At 33.5% G+C, this 18338-nt stretch overlaps 2 protein-coding genes across 4 annotated transcripts in view; both read left to right on the top strand.

Annotated features, from left to right (window-relative positions):
- The window catches only part of LOC125656182 (uncharacterized), a 374718-nt gene that overhangs the window by 346181 nt on the left and 10199 nt on the right, over window positions 1-18338 (top strand). The window contains exons 1-3 of one of the 3 annotated variants that reach the window (XM_056143251.1): window positions 14852-15105; window positions 15610-15674; window positions 16883-17020. The gene's annotated coding sequence lies outside the window, so the exon portion shown is untranslated. Of the gene's footprint in view, window positions 1-14851; window positions 15106-15609; window positions 15675-16882; window positions 17021-18338 lie in introns of those variants that run through there. The other 2 variants (XM_056143253.1, XM_056143252.1) reach the window with 2 other exon arrangements.
- Window positions 4992-12180, top strand: LOC130047603 (uncharacterized). The gene is made up of 3 exons (XM_056142940.1): window positions 4992-5246; window positions 8244-8379; window positions 12009-12180. Exons 1-3 carry the CDS (start codon window positions 4992-4994, stop codon window positions 12164-12166), a joined length of 549 nt encoding a protein of 182 aa, XP_055998915.1. The 3' UTR covers window positions 12167-12180.

The raw sequence follows: 18338 nt of genomic DNA, 5'->3' as shown, positions 1-18338 counted from the left end.
TATGAATGTGACAGATACGTCATTCAAGTTTAAGTTTGTATTAGTTTTGCCAAATTAGGTTGCTATGGAAATCAGTTACGTTTGTCATATTTATTAGTTTATTTATAGTGTCAACTTACAAGACCTAAATGTGATGATGTGTTTGTTAATTGATTTAGATTTTATAATTATATGTGCTTGGAAGTACTCTTAATGTGGATATAAAACAATGACCCATGTTGTCCTCTGTTGTTAATTGAAGAGAAGTCATTTAACTTTTATAAATTGCAGGGCATCCGCAGTGTCCTCAAGAGGTATTGCTGATTAGAGTGATCGGATTTGTAGAACGATTGCATACCAAAGCTTCTGTACAGCTACAAAATTGTAGTATATTAAGATACTTTAAAGATGATGGACGTAAAACGATTTGGAGATCATGAAACCTACACATGTTCATAGATAATATATAGCGTACATAAAAAAAAGCCGGTCACACACTGATCAGTTTGCCCTAAACTGTGTGTGACCATATATTTTTTATGCCCCCTTCAAAGAAGAGTGGCATTTTGCATTGCACCTGTTGGTCAGTTGGTAGACCACATCTTGTCCGCTCAATATCTTGAGAACCATTCACTTCACCTTCATGATATTTCATATAGAGGTTGATTATGAGTATTACAGGACCCCTATCGAGTTTCAGGTCCAGAGGTCACCGGGTGCAGCACTCCGCACAATTGATGTTCACCCAGCATCTTAATAGTGATGATATTTCATACAGGGGTTGGTAGTAGATGACCCTCATCGATTTTCAGGTCAATAAATCAAACATCACTAGGTGAAATGTAGTACTCTATACAATATGTCCTCCCAAAATCTTGATGACCTCTTGTCCAGTTGTTAGGATATTTTATACGTGGTTGGTTATGAATAGTAGATGACCCCTAATGTTTTTTGATTCCAAAAGTCAGCAGGTGCAATGTAGTACAAGAAACAATTGGTATCTGCCCAATATCTTGAAAAGCATTTTCTTGATCGTGATGATATTTCATACGTAACAGGAAGGGAGGAAATGCAATGGACCAGACCGGGATTCGAACCCAGATTCTCTGAATCTCTTCTTCTCTGAATTACATAGTGTACCCTTCTAGCTGACATTAAATGCATGGAGTACATCGCTTGGTGATCTCACAAGAGGTTTCTGTTATACCAGTGACCAACCCATGCATGTGTAGCAGTCAGCCGGGCTTGATTGCAGGTGGCCAGATGGCAGAGCACCTGACTGGGGGATATCCCACCTATAAAAATCCACCATAATTCGACGAAATAAAAAAGCAACACACTGACAGCTAACCCGTGCCCCTAATGCCCCCGGTGCTTTCTTGCTTTGACTGTTTCGAAATTTTACGAGTAGAGATGGCACAGTTGAGGGGGGGGGGTATGTTTTACAAACATTTCTTGTTTAAATAATGTAGCAAATGTACATGTATATATGCATTTATGAGATAACATAAAGATATATCCATAGACAAACATTCTCTAACAAGAAAACTTGAGACTTCTCTTCGATGAATTTTTCCGAGTACTAATTAGGGGGAAGGATGGGAGCTTGGGGGTGGGGTGGGGGAGGGGGTTGTTGTTAATGATCCCCCTTTCATAAGTGAGGATGGATATACGAATCTCTTATCCCTCTTTCTCTTTTAAACGCAAGATAATTATACTACTTGAAAAAAATCCTTATATCGCCAATACAGAACCAACATAAAATACAGAATTTCTTCTTATCATCGACTATATGTTGAATACCAGGGAAAACCTCCACCTGTATACCACAAATACGCATGCAGGCCACTTGATATACCCGTTGTTTGTGTGGATACGGGTATTAAAAATTTCCAGGAATTTTTACCTTTGTTAAATTCACGGAAAAAAAGAGTGACATTTAAAATGAATGTTGAAGGGAATTTCGTAGTTTCACTTCTGAAATCAAGTTGGAACAAATTATGCACTGTGATTTAAAGAGACCATTGTTTTTTATTCTTTGTATCTTATGTGATTCACAACTCCTTTATGCAGAGAATTTACGTGAGTACGATATTCTTTTTTTTTTAAAATAATTTTCAATTTATCGTTGATTTAACCATGGTGTCATTTAATGCAATCTTATTCGATCAAACCACAATGAAAATGGTATATGAGGTACATTACAGAATTTCCATGTATTCACGTCTGTTAAGGAGACCAGACTAATTCGTAAATCTTAAGAATAAACATGCACAGGTTTTTAACATTACTTGTTGACATAATTTCATAAAATTGCATTATATTTGGTCTCGTACAATATTTTCATTCATTTTCGCGACATACCTAAGTCGTTAAAAATTCCATCGCCAAAACGGGTTTAGCCCCTGTGATTCTGATGTGATAATGCCATTTGCTGGTATCTACCGTCCATCTTAATATATGACAAGTTGACATCACGATCTAACAATTCAATATAATTGTCTGACAAGTCAATATAATCGTTTAACAAGACACATTATGTCGACCTATCAGATCTTTATGTGGGCTTGTCAAATCATTATCAGCGTGTATTCATTATTCTCATAAACCAAGAACTACATGGTATAGAGATAATTTTACAATAATTTATACAAACATTTTGTTTCGTTCATGGCAAGGCGTGCATATGATACAATATATGAAAACTAGATATGCAATGCATAAGTGTCATTCGGGAGGACAAACTTTTGTATTAGTAACTCGTACTTATAAATCCTTTACTTTGTGTGAAGTAGACTGTCAGACAATTACAAGCATGTTGTTAAAGGGACTGATTCACGATTTCCCCCAAAAATTTCTATTGCACTTTAAATGATCAAAATCTACTGTCTAATGTGTTTAAAAGATTTCACATAAAAATTAAGGTTATACATTATCACAGAAGCTCATTTTAGAAAGTTAGTTATTTGTTTTGTAAATAAAGATTGCGGTATGTTATTGTTTACGATATTTTCAAAACAAATGGATAACAATCTAAGTTTGTTATAGTTTTCACAATTCAAACATTTTTGGTGTAAAATGTGTCATTTGAGACTATGCAAAATTAAGATGCTTTACATTACAAAAATAAAAATTTCACTTGTTTGTTTGTATACATAAAGTCTTTGTTTACAAAACACAAATTTAAGGCTAAAATATTGCTTTTATTCTTGCATTCAGAAGGTCGAAGTTTGGCTGTCAACATTAAATGAGTTATATTTTTATTGTTTAACGTCAAAAATGCAAAATATTTTTATCAAAAATCTTGAACCAGTCCCTTTAAGTGGACGGCGCATTTTAAATGTGAAAATATTTTTACAGTCACTTTTCTTCTTTTTTTTAACATTTTATCATTCGACAAGCGGACAAAATTATTTGAAAAGTCGACATAATTATCTGACAAGATGGCCATAGGCCACCTAGCTCACTTGATTCTGAGTCACCTTAGCCCATGTTTAAAGATTTTCCATATATATTCGCATGTAAAACTTTGATCCCTATTGTGGCGTCAACTTACCTCCGGGGGCCATGATGTTTACAAACTTGAATTTGCACTATGCCAGGAAGCTTTTATGTAAATTTGAACTTGTCTGAACCAGTTGTTCTTGAGAAGATTTTTTAATGACCCCACCATATTTTTGCATCTTTGTGATTATCTTTCCTTTGAAGGGGACATGACCCTTAATTTGAACAAACGTGAACTCCCTTCACACAAAGATGATTTGCACCAAGCTTGATTTAAATTGGCCGCTGGTTTTGAAGAAGATTTTAAAAATTTGTCAGTGTATCTTCGCTATTATCTCCCCTTGGAGAGGGGTGCCCCCACCCCCCACCCCCCACCCCCCCGCCCCGCATTTGAACAAACATTGATCCCCTTTATCCAAGGATGATTGGTGCCAAGTTTGGTTGAAATTGGCCTAGTGGTTCTGAAGAAGATGAAATGTAAAATGTTTACAACAATGACAGACAACGCCGGGAAAGTTTTGATCAGGAAAGCTAACTTGAGTCTTCGGCTCAGGAGAATTACTAATATATGTATATGTGGATTACTATTGTCTCTGATGGATCATTGTTCATGCAAGTTTGCATATAAAAACTGTATCTTAATTACTATAGTGCAAAAAAGTTTACAAATCCAGATAGAATTTTAAGTGTGTGCAAACACAATTTTATGTGTTAAGGTCCAACAAATTTCATTTACCTTCTATTTTACCCGTCCCTCGTCTATTTCCATCTGTCCCTTATCTTTTTCGACATATCCCTCATCTACTTCTCTTTGCCTCTCGTCTATTTCTATCAGTCCTTTGATCTGATTTGATCGAACTTGATCAAATTATTAGATAAGCTCGTTATCTTCACCTCTCATCCCTACATAAAACTATACATCCCTATAAAGGTCTCCATTCTAGGATCAAAATAAATTACAAATGACTCATCGTCGGAAACCCACGGTCAGTCGCACTTTTTTTTTTTACCTAAGAAGAGCGACCGACCGTGGGATTATACAAGGAACCAAAACTTCACAACGTTTTTCTGTCTTTTTGTTTGTATATATGTCTCTTTTTTGCACAACTTTGACCTTGATGAAAACTTTTCATCTAAACAAGATATAGACGTCATACAAGGTATATTCTATGACGAACAAACAAGGAAACGGACTGAAGATAACATATCCCCACGACTTTCGATCTCTGGTGACTTTAAAAAAAAGATGTCCCTTATCTGAACAAACTTGCACATTGTATTTCTTTTAGCAAAGAAAAACTCCATGTCAAATGTGACTGAAGTTAGTTGTGTAGTTCGAAAACGTAAAACAATGTTATCAGGAAGAAAGAGGAAAATAAACTGTAACCAATGGTTCAAATAAGAAAAATTAACGATATGCATGTAGAATCTATATACCTAAATTAAACTGACAAACTCACCAAGAATTTGATTTTGAATTTCTGTTAACTTTATAAATTTTAGTGTATATGGATGATTATGGAAGGTGTCAGGACCCGACATTGTTTGAAGTTGATGATGATGTGTATGTTATCTCTGCCAAAGGAAGTGGTCAGATGTTCTCCACAAAAAGGTGCTCACTTCGCTTCAGAACAAAAGCAAATCAACACCTTTGCGTAGAGTTTAAACATTTCCAGATTGATGACTGTTCTGTACATTTCAATTTATTCCAAGAAAAATGGCCTGTAAATCTTCATATGGAACCAGATGACGTCTACTTGTATGTAAGTACCCATTACAGAATGTAGAGGATAAAAAGGGGTCATGGAAATGGGGTTGTGGAGGATACTCTCAATTTGGAAGGGTCCAAAGGGCATATATTGCAGGAAGTTTGTTTATCTGGCTTAGATGTATATATTAATTAGCTTTCTTTGTTTAAATAAAGGAAATTTCGTGACCTGATGAGGCACAGCGAAAGCTCCAGAATTTTAGTATGTTTGACATGTTTGGTTTCTTTCATTTTCGTCTATCACGGTACCTTTGGGGTCTATATACTCCATGCTTTCCCAGGCATGTGGACCCAATGAAAACGGCATTACCAAAAGCATGTGGATCCAATGAAAACGGTAATACCAAAAGCATATGGACCCAATGAAAACGGTAATACCAAAAGCATATGGACCCAATGAAAACGTTAGTACCAAAGCATGTGGATCCAAGGAAAATCATAGTACCAAAATCCGTGGATCCAATGAGAATCGTAGTACCAAAATCATGTGCGCACTTAAAGCAAATGGACCCAATGAAAATCGTGGTACTAAAAGAATGTGGATCCAATGAAAATCTAACTACTAAAAGAATGTAAATCCAATGAAAACCGTAGTACCAAAAGCACATAGACCCAATCAAAATCATATCACTTACAGCATGTGTCTCCAATGAAAAACGTAGCACTTACAGCATGTGAACCCAATGAAAACCGTAGCACTTACAGCATGTGAACCCAATGAAAACCGTAGTACCAAAAGCATGTGGATCCAATCAAAATCATAGGACTTACAGCATGTGTATCCAATGAAAATCGTAGTACTGTAAGCATGTTGATCTAACCATAGTACTTTAAGTGTGTAGATTCAGCAGTGAAAACCGTAGCATTTTACTTGTTTGGAACTAATGAAAACCATAGTCCTATAAGTGTTTGGATCCAATGAAAACCAATGAAAACCGTAGTACTATAAGTGTGTTTCGAACCAACGAAAACTGTATTCATTTAAACATGTGGAACCAATGAAAACGATAGTGCTATAAGTGTTTGGATCAAATGAAAACCATAGGTTCCAATGAAAAACGTTGTACTATATATCTTTGGATCCAATGGCAATTGTAGTACCATAAGCGTTTGATTTAAAACAAATCGCAGTTCTGTAAGTGTGTGTGGATCCAATGAAAGTTGTAGTGGTTAAAGTGCGTGGATCTAATTGTACTATTGTACTATAAGCATGTAGACCCAATGTTAATGATGCCACTAAGCGACGATAAATTTCTATTCAGGCTAAGTTGTATTGCAGTCATTTTTCGTTGATTAAAAAATGTGGCTATGGTAGGTGCATGCATACAACGTTCAATGCATTCTGCTGTATCCGGTGCGAACTACCCCAGATAACTTGTCAATTAGAATGAGTAAGTTTAACAGTAATGTTTATTATATAATTGTAATACATGCACAGTGTATATGTTATGAGTCTATCTCTGTGTTTGTTTTAGCCCACCTTAACCTGTATTATCTCCGATTGATAAAATACTGATTTTCCTGAACGGAACCACTTCTCTCCCTTCAGTTGACGCTAACATCCTAATGATTTTCACTAAACCTTGATATTGTTAAGATGTGTAAGATGACGTTTTGTTCACAGATTGACCCAGTGAGACAAAGTATAAGAAACAAGAAAGACCAATTTTATGTTTTGCATGCAACAGTTGAACCTCAAATTATACTAATACATGCATACGATTCGATATCAGTCCATAGCGAATCCCCGGGAGGGTTAAAAAAGAAGTTTTTATTCGCCCGTCGAAGATGGGACGTATTATGGTATGGCGTCGTACGTCCGTCTGTCTGTCTGTCCCGACCTTTTGGGCAGAATACAGACCAAACCGTAAGCTCCAGGATTTCACAACTTGGTACATTTGATCATCATGATAAGAGGAAGATGCCTATGGTTTTCTAGATCAGAGGTCAAAGATCAAGGTCGTAGAATCACTTAGTAGGAAAACCTAGTAAGAAAACATTGTGGGCAGGATACAAACCGAACCGTAAACTCCAGAATATAGCAGCTTGGTACATTTGATCACCGTGATGAGAGAAAGATGCCAATCGTTTTTTAAGGCTAGAGATCAAAGGTCAAGGTCGTAGTATCACTTAGTAAGAAAACATTATAGGCAGGATACAAAGCGAACTGTAAGCTCCAAGATATTGCAAGTTGGTACATTTGATCACTATAATGAGAAGATGCCTGATATTTTCAAGGTTAGAGGTCAAGGTCGCAGTATCATTTAGTAGCAAAACTTGTAGGCGGTATATAGACCGAACTGTTGGGGCTAGGGCCATCAAACTTGGTACACATACTCTTTATGCCAAGTGAAGGATGCCCATTGTTTCTCAAGGTCAAGGTTGTAGTAGCAGGACACAGACGGAATTGTTGGGGTTATGACCATTAAACATTGTACACATGTATACATCTTATTCCAAGTGAAAATATTACATAGAGAGTACATGATTTGTCTGTTTTTACTATGCAAAGAAAGTATGTCACACCCTGATGATTGCTGATACTACTTGAAACCAAGTTCTACAATTCATGGTGTATATTGACTTTTCTGGGCTTATTGAATCTCAAGAATGCATGTAGTTTGTTGAAATATGTGTAATCTGTTGAAACATGTGCAATTTGTTGAAATGCCTGTAATTTGTTGAAATGCGTGTAATTTGTTGAAATGTGTGCAATTTGTTGAAATGCATGTAATTTGTTGAAATGCGTGTAATTTGTTGAAATGCATGTAATTTGCAATACCGTCCTGTAGCGTACAGTATCCAATTTCATTAGAATCTTCAATCCAGCGGAAATGATATTGTGGTTGTAGAAAGAGTCCTTTTTAAGAATAAGTTCAGAATTAATAAATCATTTTCGAAATTATAAATCAGTGTAGGGCAAACATAAAGATATTAACGTTTAAGATTAGTCAGATGAGCAGTGTTACCTTGGACCTCTTGTTTTCTATAGCGAGGGTACAGTTGTGGAGATGCTCCAGAAACTGTGTGCAGTACAGCCACGAACTTGACCCTTCAACTTTACAAAAGAATCATCCACGTACAAGAATACAGCTTTTCTGTTGAACTTTCATCAAAATCAGATCACGGTGAGTCAGCTATTCTATACTAGATCATACAATGCTATTCTAGATCATACTATACAATATCATAGTATAGAAAACTAGATCATATTATACAATACTATACTGCATTATATTCTATCATATTACACTAGATCAAAATATACTATATTGTAGTAGATGTATACTGTACTTTATTTATTGTATTATATCATACTGTACTATACAAAACCATACTATACTATACTAACCGATTCTATGCTAGAATATTCTACTATACTACTATGCTAGACTATATTATGCTAGACTATACTATTGTATTATGCTATATTATACCATGGTAGACTATACTATGCTAAAACATACTACTATACTATAAAGTGGTCACGATGGCTCAGTGGATGGAACTTTCACTTTGTGACCGGAAGGTCGTGGGTTAAAGCCCTGCTTCTTCTTAGTTCACGTCACAGACGTAAATATAGGTAGTAGCTTCTTTTTAATCCACATCATAGACGTAAAGATAGGTAGTGACTGCTTCTTCGCCAAACGCTCTGGATTCAGAGTGAAAGTCGTGAGTCTGGAAAAAATCCTTAAAAATTGAGGTCCCATTATCATACTATTACCTACACTATACCATTAACTATACTATAATGAACATTATTATACTATATCATTAACTATACTATACAGAACATTATTACACTATACCATTAACTATACTATACAGAACATTATTATACTGTATCATTAACTATACTATACAGAACATTATTATACTATACCATTAACTATACTATACAAAACATTATTGCACTATATCATTAACTATACTATACTGAACATTATTATACTATATCATTAACTATACCATACTGAACAATATTATACTATACCATTAACTATAATATATAGAACATTATTATACTATATCATTAACTATACCATATTGAACATTATTATACTATATCATTAACTATAATATACTGAACATTATTATACTATATCATTAACTATTCTATACTGAACATTATTATACTATATCATTAACTATACTATACAGAACATTATTATACTATATCATTAACTATACCATATTGAACATTATTATACTATATCATTAACTATACTATATAGAACATTATTATACTATATCATTAACTATACTATACAGAACATTATTATACTATATCATTAACTATAATATACTGAACATTATTATACTATATCATTAACTATACTATACAGAACATTATTATACTATATCATTAACTATACTATATAGAACATTATTATACTATATCATTAACTATACTATACAGAACATTATTATACTATACCATTAACTATAATATATTGAACATTATTATACTATATCATTAACTATACTATACTGAACATTATTATACTATATCATTAACTATACTATACAGAACATTATTATACTATATCATTAACTATACTATACAGAACATTATTATACTATACCATTAACTATATTATACAGAACATTATTGCACTATATCATTAACTATACTATACTGAACATTATTATACTATATCATTAACTATACCATACTGAACATTATTATACTATACCATTAACTATAATATATAGAACATTATTATACTATATCATTAACTATACCATATTGAACATTATTATACTATATCATTAACTATACCATACTGAACATTATTATACTATATCATTAACTATTCTATACTGAACATTATTATACTATACCATTAACTATAATATACAGAACATTATTATACTATATCATTAACTATTCTATACTGAACATTATTATACTATATCATTAACTATACTATACAGAACATTATTATACTATATAATTAACTATACTATACAGAACATTATTGCACTATACCATTAACTATAATATATTGAACATTATTATACTATATCATTAACTATAATATATTGAACATTATTATACTATATCATTAACTATAATATATTGAACATTATTATACTATATCATTAACTATACTATACAGAACATTATTATACTATATCATTAACTATACTATATAGAACATTATTATACTATATCATTAACTATACTATACAGAACATTATTATACTATATCATTAACTATACTATACAGAACATTATTATACTATATCATTAACTATACTATACAGAACATTATTATACTATATCATTAACTATACCATACTGAACATTATTATACTATATCATTAACTATAATATATAGAACATTATTATACTATATCATTAACTATACCATATTGAACATTATTATACTATATCATTAACTATACTATATAGAACATTATTATACTATACCATTAACTATAATATATTGAACATTATTATACTATATCATTAACTATAATATATAGAACATTATTATACTATATCATTAACTATACCATATTGAACATTATTATACTATATCATTAACTATACTATATAGAACATTATTATACTATATCATTAACTATACTATATAGAACATTATTATACTATATCATTAACTATACTATATAAAACATTATTATACTATATCATTAACTATTCTATACTGAACATTATTATACTATATCATTAACTATACTATACAGAACATTATTATACTATATCATTAACTATTCTATACTGAACATTATTATACTATATCATTAACTATTCTATACTGAACATTATTATACTATATCATTAACTATTCTATACTGAACATTATTATACTATATCATTAACTATAATATATTGAACATTATTATACTATATCATTAACTATACTATACAGAACATTATTATACTATATCATTTACTATACTATAACATTAACTATATTATACTATATCATTAACTATACTATACAGAACATTATTATACTATACCATTAACTATACTATACAGAACATTATTATACTATATCATTTACTATACTATAACATTAACTATATTATACTATACCATTAACTATACTATACTGAACATTATTATACTATATCATTAACTATACTATACAGAACATTATTATACTATATCATTTACTATACTATAACATTAACTATATTATACTATACCATTAACTATACTATACTGAACATTATTATACTATATCATTAACTATACTATACAGAACATTATTATACTATACCATTAACTATTCTATGCTGAACATTATTATACTATATCATTAACTATTCTATACTGAACAGTGTTATACTATACCATTAACTATTCTATACTGAACATTATTGCACTATATCATTAACTATACTGTACAGAACATTATTGTATTATATCATTAACTATATTATAACATTAACTATACTATACAGAACATTATTATACTATATCATTAACTATAACTGTAATATACTGAACATCATTATACTATATCATTAACTATACTATACAGAACATTATTACACTATATCATTAACTATACTATACAGAACATTATTGTATTATATAATTAACTATTCTATACTGAACATCATTATACTATATCATTAACTATACTATAACATTAACTATACTATACTATATCATGATGTTTACTGCTACAGCATTGAAGTTTGTACACTTTATGTGTATATGGTATACTCATTGTAAGACTATAAGCCTTCTTTATTTTCATACATTTATTTTCAGATGAGCGCTGGGTAATAGTGGGAGTGATATCAGGGCTTCTGCTTACTGTCATACTTGTCATCGTTGTCTGTCGCTGCCGTAAGAAAAACAGGCAAATTTGCGAGGCATTCCGAAGAAGACAGAATGAGGACAATTTACATGATACCAGTTTTATTTAATATCATCAGCATACTGTTTTGCAATCTAATTGAACTTAGATGTTGGATCCGCTTGCATACTCGCTACACAAACATCTAACGACATCCCGTAGAGGGTCACGTCAGAGGTCAAATTCGATTGACCAATGAAATCACCGCTGGCAAAATCATTGAATGTTTGTTGAAGCCGACAAGTCTAGAGTGATACCGAATTTGACCTCTGACGTGATCCTCTATGGGATGTTTTTAGATGTTTGTGTAGCGAGTATGCGAGCGGATCCAACATCTAATTTTAATTAGATTGACTGTTTTGGAAACACGGGAACAATTGATAATTGGGACTATTCGAGTTCCCGAGATGTAACTGCATGTAAATAGTTTTTTCCTTGTTGCTAATAATGTAATTCGTATCTTTATACAATACATGTACATATGTGAATCCTGGATGTAATGATAGAGGGTCAATTTTCCTGAAGGCATGTTTACGAAACTTTCTTAAGATTCGTCCAAAGAATGTTCTTAAGAAATATGTTATGATTTTTAAAGGATGATCCTAAGATAAACTTAATTATGCAAATGAAAGTTGACTTAGGATTATCCTAAATCAAGACGTCGACTCGAATGTTTTTGTTTTTTTAAAATGATCTTGTGCTAGAAAGAATAATAACATCAAAAAACAAGTTTTCAACACTGAATAAAAACTCTTAAAATTATGAAGAACATAGAAATATATTATTCAATAAATTGAGATGCTTTTTGAAAGTTTATACCAAAAGAAAACTTAGTGAACCTGAGAAATTCTAAATTTTGATCAATGTTGTTCAGTCCTTTAGGGATTTCAAATTTCTGAACCATGAACAACGCGCAGATTTGTCCATGAATTTTACCACAATTCATTCACTAAAGTTTGCCCTATCCGTGTATAGGCACACAGTTTTTCAAAGTGTGGGGAGAAGAAGGCTCTTTATATAGCCAGACTTCCAGGGGGAAGTCTCACTATATAGCCAGTATCCGGGGGAAGTCTCACTATATAGCCAGTATCACTATATATCACCGGGTGCAAACATGCATGATGTGTTAGGCAATTGTGCAAAATTCATGCATGTTTTGGCCAATTCATGCGAATCAATAGGCGTAACAATGTGTGTATTTTTCACTTCAATAAGACACTGAGTCACGTCTTTTAATATTCTTGAAAGACTTGGTCTTGAAATATTATTGTCATCAAGATAATCTAAACTAAAGGGTTATCAAAATTCCTAAACACTCTTCCACGTCTGATGCGACGATTTCATCGAAGAACTAGTAACATGGGTGCTGTCATTTCCAAATTAGGATACCTCATGCCGTAGCTGTCCTAAGATTGAGACAATTCTTAAACTTGTATTTTAAAGTTGAGATACGTTCGAAAAACGCACTTAGGATTATTTAATTTTTCCAAAGTACATCTAAAAACATTTCTTAGTCCCAAGATAGCTTCATGAACTATGCCTGAGGTTGATAAGTTGTATACTACTCAGCACGTGCATTATTTATTTGTACATCTGTTAACGTGTTAATATTTCTCTATACTCTGTCTATGCAAAGTTTATGATAATAAATTGATTGAATTTAGATGTTTGAACGATGGAACGACTGGACTCGCAATGTTATCAAATGTTTGAACTAATGTCAACCACAAGGCAGATTGATTCCTGGTGTATATCTTATCTTATCTTATCTTATGAAGCATTGAGTATTCTGTTGTACAGGTGTCCTGGGGTCATTCCGAACCCTACTTCATAATTATTGAAATATATTCAAAACAATTGAGGTTCTGACCCACAAACATTCCTGCTTCACATATTAAGATGCCCTGAGTATTCTGATGGTCAAATCCCCGGGGGTCATCCCAATCCCTATTTGGGCCCCAGGGTGAAAATAAAAAGTTCTGAAACCTCACTGCACATAGATCTACAGGACACCACAATTACTGCGTAAAATGTAAGAGGAGTTCTGGGAACCAGGTGTTTGCAGAAAAACGTTTTTCAATCCCCATATGGGCCGCAGGGTGAAGATAAAAATTCTGAAACCTTACTGCTCATCTACAAGACACCGTCCATATATACCAACCGATGATTTGGCTACTGAGTAATATGTAAGAGAAGTTCTGGGAACCAGCTTGTGTAGAAAAAACGTTATGATTCGGACCCCCCCCCCCCCCGGCTGAAAATGAAAAACTTATTGCGCATCTACATGACACCACCTATCATACCTCAAAAGATTAATTGGTTACTACTTAGAATAAAAGGAGTTTGAGGACGAAAGTGTGACAGACGGACGGACCAGGAGAGAGAGAGAGAGAGAGAGAGAGAGAGAGAGAGTCTAACTCAAGTACAGACATATATCATAATTGTGTATATTCATAATATAGGTCTGTACTTTAGTCAGACTAAAAAAAACAACTAACAACATTTCTTTTGGCTGCACTCCCCCCTCCCCCTTTTGAAAAACGATGATACGTGCCTGCAACTAGCAGAGTACAGTCACACAACAAAATGTACTGGAAGATTACTTTTATAAACCTGAAAAATCTCTTATGTTCCAAGACACAAACCGAAATCGAAACTAATGCATTCTATCAGATGAAACGCTGATGAAAAGTGAACCGAAAACGAAACTCCTGATATTCTAAAATGGTGCATCGTAAACTATATCAAATAGTTTACAGTAGAGAAACCTCTCTAAGCCACGGTTTATAAGTCACTTTTGTAAAATAAGTGTATCATATCATTGAAATACTTATATTTTTCATAAACAAAGAATATAATTATGGTATAAAAAGCTATTTTTCACAACCCATGACAAGTTGAGGGACTTGGACCATAAACCATGACTATCTAAAAATACGACCACGTCACTGAAAATACCATTATTCGACTCAAGAGACCCTTCGTATAGGACAAGCTGTGTCTGAAACTGTAAGTTCAATCTTTTTTCTGTCTTCAAAATCAACAACAATTGTTAGATATGATTCTAATCAACTTAAGGCATAATTAAATCTACGGGATCGAAAGGAAGTGCGTTTTGTATCTTTTATTATTTCAAGATGAATACCCATGTTACGAGGAAGCAGTAGTATCAAAATAGAAAATATCAATAAATACTATATCATAATATCAAATTGAATAGAATTCATTCCTCTTCTTCCTTTGTTGAAAATCAAATATGAAACTAGATCTCAATGAGTAAACAATTAGTACTACTTTTAAAAAATTTAAAGGCATTACCACAGTGTGCAGTGAAAGAAATTAACAATACAAATTATTCATACTTTTCAGCTGACAATGTAAAACTTGGAAAAAATCATTCTGAGAAATTTAATACATTGCTTTGATTATAGTTTTTTCTTGAAGGAAATATCATTTTGATGTTTGTTTTTAAAAAAATCTTCCGAATTAATTCGTAATGTTTTCATATTTCAGGGTGAGATGTCTGTTCAGCAATACCATGACATTGCGATTTCATCGGAAAATGTGACAGATTACAGGTATTATGTATACACTAGATTCAGAAATATCATTTATTTAGTATTGAAGTTTGAAATGAGTAAATGAATGATTCTTGTGGAGTTGTTGCACACATTTTGACCTTGAGGATTTCGGATTACACAGATTGTAGTGAAAACAATACTAAAGAACACGGATGATTCAGTAGATAGTCCGTGTTTGCCCAACTCTCTATTTTGTATTGTTTATAGGAGTTACGAGATTTATCACTGTTCGTTATCTTCACCTTTTATAGTCAAACTAGATTCTCATAGTGCAGATTCAAGTTTGTTAAAATTATGACCCCGGGGGTAGGATAGGGCCAGAATAGGGGATCAAAGTTTTACATACAAATATATATGGAAAATCTTTTAAAATCTTCTTCTCAAGAACCACTGAACCAGGAAAATACAAATTTAGATGAAAGAATCCTGAAATAGTGCAGATTCAAGTTAGTTAAAATCATGACCCCCGGGGGTTGGATGGGTCCACTATAGGGGATCAAAGTTCTACATACAAATATAGAGGGAAAATCTTTAAAACCTTCTTCTTAAGAACCACTTTGCCAGAAAAGTTTACATTTACATGAAAGCTTCCTGACATATTGCAGATTCTAGTTTGTTAACATCATGTCCATCGGGAGAAGGATGGAGCCACAGTAGGGGATCAAAGTTTTACATACTATATATAGATTGTATTGATTGATTGTATATTGTTTAACGTCCCTCTCGAGAATCTTTCACTGATATGTAGACGTCACCACTGCCGGTGAAGGGCTGCAAAAGTTAGGCCTATGCTCGACGTTTATGGCCATTGAGCAGGAAGGGATCTTTATCGTGCCACACCGGACCTCGGTTTTTACGATTTTATTTGTATAAAATTAAATATCATATACGTAATACTTTTGTCATATAAAGCATCTTTTGTCATTCTTCCTCGGTGGCCCAGTGTCTAGAACGTCTGAATTCTTTGCGAAAATCTTAGGTTTGAATGCCATCTACGCCTGAGGATTTCAATTTAAAATTCATTAATACATTTTGTTAAAACTTAAAAGCTCCGAAGGGACAGAGCAAACAAAAATTTATCTCGAGAGATCATAACTATGTAGTTGTCCAAAACTCCCCATTCCGTATACATAATGGAGAGTCTAAACAACAGAATTAGGTCACAGGTGGATGTTTTACAAATATTGCCGGCTTTTTTTGTTTAGGACTTTAAGACCTGGTGATCAGCTGGCAGTTGCAGGGGAGAAGAATGGTATTGAGTATTACCATCACGGTATCTTCAACAGCCACGAGGAAGGAATAATTCATTTCGGTGGAGAAAACAAAGCAGATGCACAGGTGAGGTAAGTCGATTTGCTCCAATTCACCGGTTATGGGAAAAGACGATTGCTAAGGATTACGTACCCAGATGACCAGTGCCTGCCTCCCGCTGTTGTGGTAGAAAACGCCAAGAAACTCCTGGCTAAGCCAAGTAAATGGGGACCATACGATGCCATAAAAAATAACTGCGAGCACTTCGTAATGAAATGCAAAACAGGCATCGCCGTCTCACTTCAAGTTGTTGAAAACTAAGAGAATGCATTTTGAATCCTCTCCGAATAATCAAATATGCCGTTGCTTCAAGCGTTGGAGGTAGTTCTAGCATGTCGGGATCTTCATGATGTATCTCGAGAAGATAATGACAATTGAAAGTATTCTAGTGTTTGCTCATTTTCTCTGTAAGCTTTAATTCCATTAAAAATGTACACATATATACATTTCGAATCTATGTAAGACGGTATGCAAGAATTGAATCAAACTTGCAGGATCTAACATACTTGCTCAATAAAACAACCACGATCTCTTTTACAATTTGTGGCAATAATGGGCCAGGGCGGCACAAATTAGGGAGCCTGGCATCAAACTTTGCCCTAAATGGCATTCATTACAAACAACACACGGACGTTAGAACCAAACCTTCACAATGTCATAGCATGATTAGATATTAGATATACTTTCTTAGTTCTTCAGTCTTTTCATGATCTTTCAAATACATATAAGTACAACAGAGGACAATACATTCATCTGTCCAGTATAACATTTGACACGGTGTTGATCTGTCTAGTGTAACAGTGGACACGGTGTTCATCTGTCTAGTGTAACAGTGGACACGGTGTTCATCTGTCTAGTGTAATAGTGGACACGGTGTTCATCTGTCGAGTGTAATAGTGGACATGGTGTACATCTGTCTAGTGTAACAGTGGACACGGTGTTGATCTGTCTAGTGTAATAGTGAGCATGGTCTTCATCTGTCTAGTGTAACAGTGAGCACGGTGTTCATCTGTCTAGTGTAACAGTGGACACGGTGTTCATCTGTCTAGTGTAATAGTGGACACGGTGTACATCTGTCCAATGTAACAGTGGACACGGAGTTCATCTGTCTAGTGTAATAGTGGACACGGTGTTCATCTGTCTAGTGTAACAGTGGACACGGTGTACATCTGTCTAGTGTAACAGTGGACACGGTGTTCATCTGTCTAGTGTAACAGTGGACACGGTGTACATCTGTCTAGTGTAACAGTGGACACGGTGTTCATCTGTCTAGTGTAACAGTGGACACTGTGTTCATCTGTCTAGTGTAACAGTGGACATGGTGTTCATCTGTCTAGTGTAATAGTGGAC

This window comes from Ostrea edulis, chromosome 7 (genome assembly GCF_947568905.1).
Source record: "Ostrea edulis chromosome 7, xbOstEdul1.1, whole genome shotgun sequence".
NCBI classification, from domain to species: Eukaryota; Metazoa; Mollusca; class Bivalvia; order Ostreida; family Ostreidae; genus Ostrea; species Ostrea edulis.
Note: the sequence above shows the minus strand (reverse complement) of the source record. Positions and strands in the feature narration are given on the sequence as shown.